This window comes from Salvelinus namaycush, chromosome 2 (assembly GCF_016432855.1).
Source record: "Salvelinus namaycush isolate Seneca chromosome 2, SaNama_1.0, whole genome shotgun sequence".
NCBI lineage: Eukaryota > Metazoa > Chordata > Actinopteri > Salmoniformes > Salmonidae > Salvelinus > Salvelinus namaycush.
The window spans coordinates 47,895,241-47,905,246 of NC_052308.1; the positions used below are offsets into that span (position 1 = coordinate 47,895,241).

A 10,006-nucleotide genomic window follows, 5' to 3' on the forward strand; every position below is an offset into this window, starting at 1 on the left:
TGTTATTATAAACATCTGTCTATCATTCTGATCTCTTGTACAAATGTGTCCCTTTTCGTGTTTTGATCTTTTCCCCGTCTCCATTGACAACTATAGAATCTTCATTCCATACTATGAAAATGCTGTTGGTGAATGACATGGACACATTTCATGAAATTGTCCCTTTTGGTGTGTGTGAGGATAACAGCATCGACCTAATAAAATGACTCTTATGGACACTCATAGAATAGATATGTCACAGCACACAAAGAGGTCATTTTTTCTCCAAGTACTTTAATGGGTCTCAGAGCAAGCAGAGAGAAAAACATGTGCCACAATGACACCTGCTGGTGACTCGAATGGACACTAGGGGTCGACTTTCAGGGGCCTTTTAGGGAAATCTTACCCCCAACCTTTCACATTGACCTATTTACCAATGTAAAACAAACCCTTTGTGGGTAGGAAAAGTTACAGTTAGACTGAGGATACAGTTAGACTGCCTGTGATTCCAGGTGGATATATGTAGCCTGTTTGATATGTCACTGTTCTGTTCAGCAGGTAAATACAGTCATAACCTGGCTAGAAAAGTGAAACTAGTGGAAGGGTGAAGGGTAGGTTGGAGAAGCATATATCTGCGACAGATAGATCCACTGTAAGCTAATTGCACGGTCGCCCGTGAAGACGAAATCTCCTCATTTGTCGCTCTCAGCCGCCTGTTCCTCGGCATGGTTGGACGCAGCATCAGAAGCCACATTCAAGGTCACCTCGGCATCAACGGTCTTGACTAAGGTGGTCTGGGATTTGTTGTTGGTGACAGTGGAACTGCTATTGACACTGACGCTGGCATCCATGTCTCTGCTAGTAGAGACCTGGATACCGTTGGTGCCTACCAGGGTGATGCTGCCAGGCAGGTCGAAGCTGCTGCCTATATGGCGGCTCTCATGGCCACTGACGTAAGTGCTGCTGCCGTAGCTGGTGCTGCTGGCCTTGTATCCCCCCGTTGAGCCGCTGACATAGCTGGTGGTGCGACTGCTTTCCAGGGGGTAAGAGTTGTAGTTCGTTGCTAGAAGTGGAAATGAACATGTCGGGTTATTGGAGTATACATGGATTTGTGTTATTTATGTACAATGTTCATCTGTGGAGGTTGCTGAGGGAAGGACAGCTCCTAATAATGGCTGAAATGGAGCAAATGGAATGGCATCAAACACATGGAAACCATGTGTTTAATGTATTTTTCTTTTTGAATTAATATTTTTATTTTATTAGTTTATTTTTTGTTATTTATTACAAAAAACACAAGGAAGGGGTAACATTAAAGTATTAGAATATGAAGGTCAAACAATACAGCATCAAGACACTATCAAACAAGTATCAGTCTTGCCGCAACAGAGCCATCCTTATGTGTGAGGGTGCGTGTGCATGATAGTGATATATAATATATAGTCATAGTTTCCTTTTTCATGATCACAATCTTGTGAAACCCGAAGCCTCCAAGATCCCCCCACAGTTCCCCAATAGCTGTCCCTCAACAATTCGAGACCCCTCCCACATCCCCCCCCCCCGGATTTTTTTAAATTAAAAAAAATATATTCCCCACCCCAAGAACCCCCAAATGCACCAACAACCAAGAGAATGAACTAAAGAGAAAAAAGGAAAAGACAGAAGAAAACAGCAAACAACTATGCAAAAAATAATAATAATAATAATACATTTAAAACAAAGGACATCAAGGACAACTGAAATCATAACGGCAATGCCAACTGTATATGTTTGTGTGCATGTCTGGCACTATTACATGTATGTGTGTGTTCTTGTATGTGTTTATTTGAATGAGAGTGTGTGTATATGCATGTGTACAAACACCTGCACGGCATCAGCCTCGGGCAAACCGGCATTAGTTGTAAAAACACTGCTACTTAGTATCATTCAAATGTACTTTTATTATTTTTTATTTCGACTTTTTGACCATCATTCTCACCGCCATCTTTATCTTATGACCATCATTCCTTCTCTCACATAGCAACTCCACTCCCACTTGTCTCCAATTCCACATACCAACCCTCAGCTTCCATCAGCTCATCCCATCTATCTCTGCTGGCCACCCACTTCGTGTTTCTACGCAACACATATCTTTCAACTACGCTATGATGTTTAACGTACGATTTCAATCTATCTAATCGAATAGAATCTACAGATTACGTGTTGAAGATAAATACTTTGACTGTGTTTAATGTATTTGATACCCTTCCACTCATTCCTCTTATGGACTCTTATGGACAGCCATATCATGAGCCATTATCACAAGTCTGTCCTCCCCAATAAGGTGCCACGAACCTTCTGTGATGTACATGAATAAGTAATAAGCAACAGGTGAAACAGCATAGCTGTGGTATGTGAAGGCATTCACTTACAAGAAGACTTTTTGGAGATGTTGACCGATTTGATTCCATTCACCAGCCTGAGGAGAGGAGAGGAGAGGAGAGGAGAGGAGAGGAGAGGAGAGGAGAGGAGAGGAGAGGAGAGGGGAGGGGAGGAAAGGGGAGGAGAGGAGAGGAGAGGAGAGGAGAGGAGAGGAGAGGAGAGGAGAGGAGAGGAGAGGAGAGGAGAGGAGATGTTCAGTGAGCAAATTAACTCATTGGTCATCATCAAATTCTCCTAATCTTAGAGTTTCATGCCTGAATGCTTTCCGCTTTCCTCCTTACTGGGCTCAAGTCTCGTACCTGCTCTCCTCTCCTTCCAGCAGCTTCCTGTAGGTGGCGATCTCAATATCCAGGGCCAGTTTGACGTTCAACAGCTCCTGGTACTGGCGTACTTGCATGGTCATATCCTGCTTGGTTCTCTGCAGGGCCACCTCGAGGTCGTTAATGCGAAGCCTGGCGTCCTTCACCGCCAGCTCACCACGCTCCTCCGCCTCAGCGATCTGGTTCTCCAGGTGGCCGCGCTGTTTTCAGGCAAACAATGTTTTTAGTCATGTTCCTATTGGTAGATGTTGGTTACCCTACAACTGAATAGGAGAGACAGTCTCGCCACACCAGGGGTGTTATATAAAAATACGCTGAGATACATATTTACTGAGAGACTTAATGTGGCACTCACCTGACCCTTCATCATGTCAATTTCAGACTGATATCTCATGATTTTGCGGTTGATATCTGCGATCTCTGCCTTGGTGTTTTTCAGGTTGTCCTCATAGTTGGTGGCTGACACCTGCATCTGTTCATACTGTTACAGAGGCAAAATCACGTTACTGTCACCAGCCAAAATATAGAGACTTAACAGTGAAGTCATCCATCAATGCTAGCCTCTAGCTAGCAGTGTGGATACCTGAGACATTCCATTGACTCCATTCCAGCCATTATTATAAGCCGTCCTCCCCTCAGCAGCCTCCACTCCTATCCACACTAGCATAGCATTTAGGCATTGGGCATCCATTCTCAGTGATATGCTAGTATGGACATTGGAGCATAGCCAGTATTGAATCTCGGAAAGGTCACGTAGGCGAGAGGGGTTTCGGGGGCCTCACGGGAGAAGGGGCTTACCTTCTGCGTGTACCAGGTCTCGGCCTCAGCTCTGCTGCGGTTGGCGATGTCCTCGTACTGAGCGCGCACTTCAGCCACGATGGAATCCATGTCCAGGTTACGGCTGTTGTCCATCTCCACCACAACAGAGGTGTCCTTGATCTGGCCCTGCAGCTCACACAGCTCCTGAAGAGCCAAGAGAGGATAGGGAGAAGCCTTTAGATTTCAGAAAGCATCTACTCTTCACACAATTTATTCAAAATCCAATGGAATCTACAGCATAGGCTAGGCCAGGGGTCTCCAACCTTTTCTACCATGTTGCAAGCTACAAAAAAAAATATCGCTTTCAAATAGGTACATTCTTCTCTTCTCCTCTCCCATGCAACTCTTTCCCGGGTCCTTAGTGTACAAGAGAAAGTAGTGCACTATGTTTTCTGTCAATATACCTGGTAAAATGATGGTTAACAAAAAACACTTAGAAATCAGTGATTTCTTTGCAAAATGTTGTTTTATTTTATTCCTGGTTTTAGATTTTTGGGGGTTTTTAACTCTTAAAATTACAATATGTTTATAGAGAAACACTGAAATTGGATGCTCTGAGGAAATGTCAATGTCATTGCTTAAATAAACTTTTAAAAATACTGTATATATTTTTGAGTGTAATTCCCCATTAATTGCGCATCTGGCCTTTTAATTGTGCATCTAGTGTGCCATCTAATGTGCCTGTCTAGTGATGGTTCTGTCGTGCTGCTGCTCGTTTCATGGCAAACTTAGCAAATAACAAATCATAGATACAAATGACGAACTTACTCATGATACACTTCTGCCAGGTAAGCCTACTTTTCCATGAACAGTATTTCTGTCAACACACAGGGCAGTTATCACATCAACTTGCTCTAGTGATGGCATTCAGAGTCTTTTCTGTGAGCCGGCTCATTTGGCTCCGTTCACCTAAAAGAGACGATAGTTTGGCTCCCAAACGGCTCTTTGTTCAGTAATGCTTAGAAATGGACCTAAAACCATCAGGAAATAGTACATCTCTAATTTAATGCCTAAAACATTGCCTACCATTATGTCAGATCGTGAAATATGAGTTCAAAACATTTATACCTGACAAAATTATTAGATGGCCTGCAAAAAAATACAATTGGACAACTGAATGAGGCTCTCTCCTCACTATATTGTTCCTGCACTGAGGAATTATCATCCTCAGATAATGTTTTTATAATTTATCCCCAGATAACTGCTAATCAAGCAACGGTAAAAGTACGCTAACCAGGGAGCCAATTGAAAGGCTCTTTCACATATGCGATTCGGTTCCCGATGTTCAACAAAAAGGGCCTACTGGCTACACACAGAGTGATAGACAAATGCCCGCACCACACAGACAGAAAGGGGGAATAATGCTGGAAATTAATTGGCAGATATTGTTTTAGGTTTGGCTTTGTAAGCTAATATTGGCTAACCAGGGGTGGGATAACGTCAAGTCCCGTTGGTTAAATAGTAGCTGGGAGCTTGCAGTGTGATATTCATGAGAATTGCTTATGACATTTTGCGGTGGAACACGTGAAAATTGCATGTACTTTCAGAATTGTGGGTGGTCTTTGAGCTACTGGTAGCTACTGGTAGCTTGCGATCGACCTGTTGGAGATCTCTGAGCTAGGCTTTCAAATGTTTTCTGTCAGTCACTCCCATTGCAACATAGACATGGTACATTACCGCGTCATAGATAGTCCTGAGGAATTCAATCTCATCAGTAAGACAGTCCAGCTTGGCCTCCAGCTCCGTCTTGACAATGTAGGCAGCATCTGCATCCTGAGAAAGCATCGCAGAACATTCCTGGATCATGTACTTTTCTACTTCAGCCAATTTTTTAAAGTTGTGGTTAAGCAACAATGCACTATAAGTTATCCATGTTGGTGGGGGCTTGTGGAATTATCGAGTCTACTGACCTTCTTGAGGAGAACAAAGTTGTTTTCAGACTCGGTACGCTTGTTGATCTCATCCTCATACCTGAGAATAGAGCAAGCCCATCAATCAAACAAGAAGCATTGCTGACAAGCTTAAAGTGAAAGAACGTTTAGGATTAAAGATTTGAATTTATTCAATCAAAAAGAAAAGTTCCTTGAAATCATAACACTGTATTTGAGACTCAGATTTGGGTCCCTCCTAGTCAATATGGTTTAATACGAACTATACAACATACACTACTTTTAAGTGAAGAAAGTAGTTCAATAATAATCCAATTTTGGTGAACTACCCCTTTAACTTTTATTGTCAAACCCACTCACTTGTTCTTGAAGTCCTCAACCAGGCCCTGCATGTTCTTCAGCTCCCCCTCCAGCTTCATCTTCTCGTTGCCCAGACCGTCAAGCTGTCTGCGCAGGTTGGAGATGTAGGCCTCAAACATGGCGTCGATGTTGGAGCGGGTGGTGGTCTGGTCCTGCAGGAGGCTCCACTTGGTCTCCAGCATCTTGTTCTGCTGCTCCAGGAAACGCACCTGCAGGGACAAAAGGGAAATGGTCAGTGTCATTGACTGAAACTTGTGAATGACTGGATGAAGGAAGGAAGGGATGGCCGAGTGAGAGAGAAAGGAAGGGTGGATGGATGGATGGAAGGCACAAACAAACAAATGAATGAATGGATGGATTAATTAATGTTTGAATTAATGTGCATATACTATAAGTGAATGGATGGAGCAAAAGTGTGAATGTATGTATAGACTAAAGAATGGCCAACAAACAAATGTGTCATTAAAGCAGAGTACCGTGTTTCAGCACAATGTGACACTCTTTCTCAATCAAAGTTACACATATGATTGATGTTGTTCAAGTGTTTTTTGACCTCATGCCCCTGGGTGGGGTTCCACCCAAACACAAGCATGGAGGCGAGAACAGAGGAGGTGTGTATCGCTAAGGTGTGGAAGGAGGGGTCGAGGAGTGGTCAAATGTTAACCTGGCGGTAAACATAACTGATTTATGAGAGTTATGTTTTATGACTGATTTATGACAGTTAGAAATTGAATTATTTGATTCTTTACAAATAAGGAATGCTTGAAGCATGTAATCAATGTACTTGACAGTTGATAAGCCCTGTGCAGGAATGGGCTGATATATCTGACAGTGAACCTGCCATATCCTGTTTGAGTGTGTAGGCCACAATGGCACATTGAGCAAAGAGGATCCTGTGAACAACAAATCCATAGTAGCCTACAAAATCTACAGACAACAAAGTGTCCCCACATGTCATTTTGTGGATTTAAGAGTCAGTAGCTAATGCTAGAAGGGGTTTCCAAACAACAAACTCTGTATTCATACAACCAACCTCATCTTGTGCCTCTGGCCCTATTTCTGTCTCCACCCATCTTTCCACTCTTTCTTTTACAGTAAACGGGTAGTGGTCAGTGCGGGAGGGTTTTCTGTTGATAACCAAGTTTGCATTTTATATTCTTGCATGTCTAAATAGTACCCAATTAGTCATATAATCTATTTCCATAGTTTTGTTCACAATGTACATTCAGTTTTGTGCACAATGTTTTGAGATAACCGAAATCACAAGAGAATCTGCCCCTTCCCAAAGGCCAAGGTAATACAAACCAGACATGGGTCAGGTATTTTACCGTGCAGTGCTGTAAAATACCTGAGGTGAGTTAGATTTTGCTTGACCGCTGTGCAGAGTGGGCGGGGTTTGCACCTTCAGGACTACTCCATTGGCCCCATTGTACAAGACAAGCTAAATCAAGCTCAGCTCCAGTGTGTGAAAGTATTTGGAATGCACTATGCATTTGACCCTGGTGTGATCGGAACTCATGAGAAACTGACCTTATCGATGAAGGACACGAAGCGGTTGTTGAGGGTCTTGATCTGCTCCTTCTCGTGGGTGCGGACCACCTGGATGTTGGGGTTGATCTCCAGTTTCAAGGGGGCCAGCAGGCTCTTGTTCACCTGAATAGCAGTGATCTGAGGGGGTCCCATACATGTCATCTTCCCACCCCCCATCCCCATACCACCACCCATACCCATACCACCCCCCATTCCCATACCACCGCCAACACCCATGCCCGCATACCCAAACTCCATCCCGCCCCCTCTTTGCCCAGTCCCTCCAGCCACGTACCCCCCAACTACCCTATAGCCACCTGCTGCCACACCCCCGGTGCTGCGGACGCTGTAGCTCTGCTGTCTGGCTCCGCCGCCATAGCCATGGGAAAAGGAGTTGCTGCTGAAGTTTTGAGACCCCATGCCTGCAGAGGAGGACCTCAAAGAGTAGCTGGTGCTATTAACAGCTCTGGTGGACATGATGACTTAGGTTTTAGCAAGTGCTATAGTAGGTGGTCTGTAGAGCCTGGGAGATTTGCTGCAGAGAGAGAGAGACTCGTGTAGATGGAGCTCACTGTTCCTTGGCCCTCTTTTTATCTGGAAAGGGGAGGGACCGAGGGGCATTATGATTGGCTAGCATGCAGTAGGGCAGCGCAGAATAGAGGAATGCTGGAGAAAAATAATAGAATCATGTTACACATTTACAGCGCACAAAGTGAATTTGAGAGAGTACAAAACTTACATAACAGGGATTGGAGCTGCTTTTCCTTATTTGCAGCATTATGTTCTATCATAATGATATTCTGACTATTTGTATTATAATGTATTTATGTTAGAGTCTCAATGCAGTTGACCAGTGCAGAATGCATTCTTTGCATCATGAAAAACCTCTTCAAAATTCCTAATGAATTGTACAAAAACAAAGTACAGTTCTGGGAATGGGCTCTTGTTAGATGATTGCTATTGAACTTGGTGCTTGGCATCATCATTAACAGTTTGTCACAATTAACAATGTACCTTGCTGCAGCATGCATTTTGCGTGTGAATAAGTAACTTTCTAAGACCCAGAACTCTATTAGTGAGCTAACATACACTATATAGTGCAAAGATATTCCATGAGTAATATTCTCCCAAAATCAAGAGGCATATTTCAATATGGCCAATGAGCAGCCAAGAAATCTTACACAGATAGACTGCACTTGTAAGCCAGTCCTTCTATACACAACCTTTTCCCCTGAACCACGAAAAGCAGTCCATGACCCGTATTCATAAAGTGTCCCAGAGTAGGAATGACTTTTAGATTATAATGAATATAGATTATATGTACAGGTGTGATCTGACCCTAGATCAGCACTCATTTTATAGATACTGGCCAGACATCTGTACCTGGAAGTCACTTCCTGTACATGTTGTCGTTCTTGTACCTGCAAATTTCTTTAAAGTACGGTATATACTGTATCTTCACCTTCGGGCTTCACTTTTTCTAGTGTTGACACTGTGATTGACTAGAATAAGACACCCACTGTACTTCAATGGAAATAATGCGATTTGGTTTATTAATAGTTAGCAGTTAGAGCAGGGGTGTCAAATCAACATGGCCTGCGAGTGTTTTTTTGCGGATGACTGTAATGACAAAAGAACATATCAAATGTTCTGAGGAGAAAGTAAAAGTCTGTGCTGACTGTTGACCCAGACATGAAGCGTGTGTGTGGATGTGGGTGTGTAGGTGTGTTACAGGCTTGTTGCTAAGTAACACATGTTAACCCATGGGAAAGGCTTATCAGAATTGAACTGCTGGGTTGAAGAGATAAATAATGGTTGTCACGCAATGAACTCAATAACTCACCCCAATGAAGTCAGTTGGGGGGAAATTATATGGTATTTCATTTTTCATTTAATTTGTTTGAGTAATTTTGACTGATCTGATCGAGTAGTAAATCAGCATTTTTCAGTTTATCCCAAGTATTGGCAACTTTAACTCCATTTGTGAACAGTCTCAAACTGTGAAGAGCTTGCACCAACGGATTACTGTATGTTATTTTGCCGTACGGAAGTAACATGGCTCATGATTGCATTGGCCATTGGAGCCTTATCTGGCTCAAGCATTACCATATTTGTCAAAGTGACCAATGACCTATTGTTCAACACATTCATCACTAAACAAACAAAAACAGCTGTATTTCTCTAATCTTATCGACCGTAGTAACTGACATATATGGGATAAAATCGCTCTTTTCCTCTGGGTGAAATCACTGCATTCCTCATCTATTGTCAGAGACCTGAAGTCATTTAAGACGCCCTTTTGACATCTGACCCTCTCGCCCCGCAGCCTCCAGAGACGAGAGATGTTTTGGTTTGTGTGCGTCGGTCTTCAAATGCGACACATAAAGATTGGAATGTGCTGAGATCAACACGTACATGCGATGAGTGGGTGAGGGTTGGAGGGGGAGAAGACAACGATTAGCCACTGAGAAGAAACAGACCCTCTTTAGAAAGAGAGAGGTTGACCTCGAGTTGTGTGGGGCTGCTGTTCCAAATAACCCTAAGGGCGTGGCGATATGGGTTGCATAATTGCATTACAAGCCTCTTCCTGCCACCTACATCTGTGTCTGAAGTTTAGTCAACACTAGGGTAGCGATTTTAGCATCCCTTTAAAACAATTGGATGGTCCAAGTACGCCTGCCCGTTTGC

At 43.2% G+C, this 10,006-nt stretch overlaps 1 protein-coding gene across 1 annotated transcript; it reads right to left on the reverse strand.

Annotated features, from left to right (window-relative positions):
• Window positions 1–283: 283 nt before the first annotated feature.
• On the reverse strand, window positions 284–7,831 carry LOC120026367 (intermediate filament protein ON3-like). Its single transcript, XM_038971215.1, has 9 exons — window positions 7,319–7,831; window positions 5,789–5,997; window positions 5,450–5,510; window positions 5,217–5,312; window positions 3,519–3,683; window positions 3,076–3,201; window positions 2,700–2,920; window positions 2,391–2,437; window positions 284–1,042 (listed from the first exon to the last, which is right to left on the reverse strand). Exons 1-9 carry the CDS (start codon window positions 7,793–7,795, stop codon window positions 672–674), a joined length of 1,773 nt encoding a protein of 590 aa, XP_038827143.1. The 5' UTR covers window positions 7,796–7,831; the 3' UTR covers window positions 284–671.
• Between the last annotated feature and the right edge of the window lie 2,175 nt (window positions 7,832–10,006).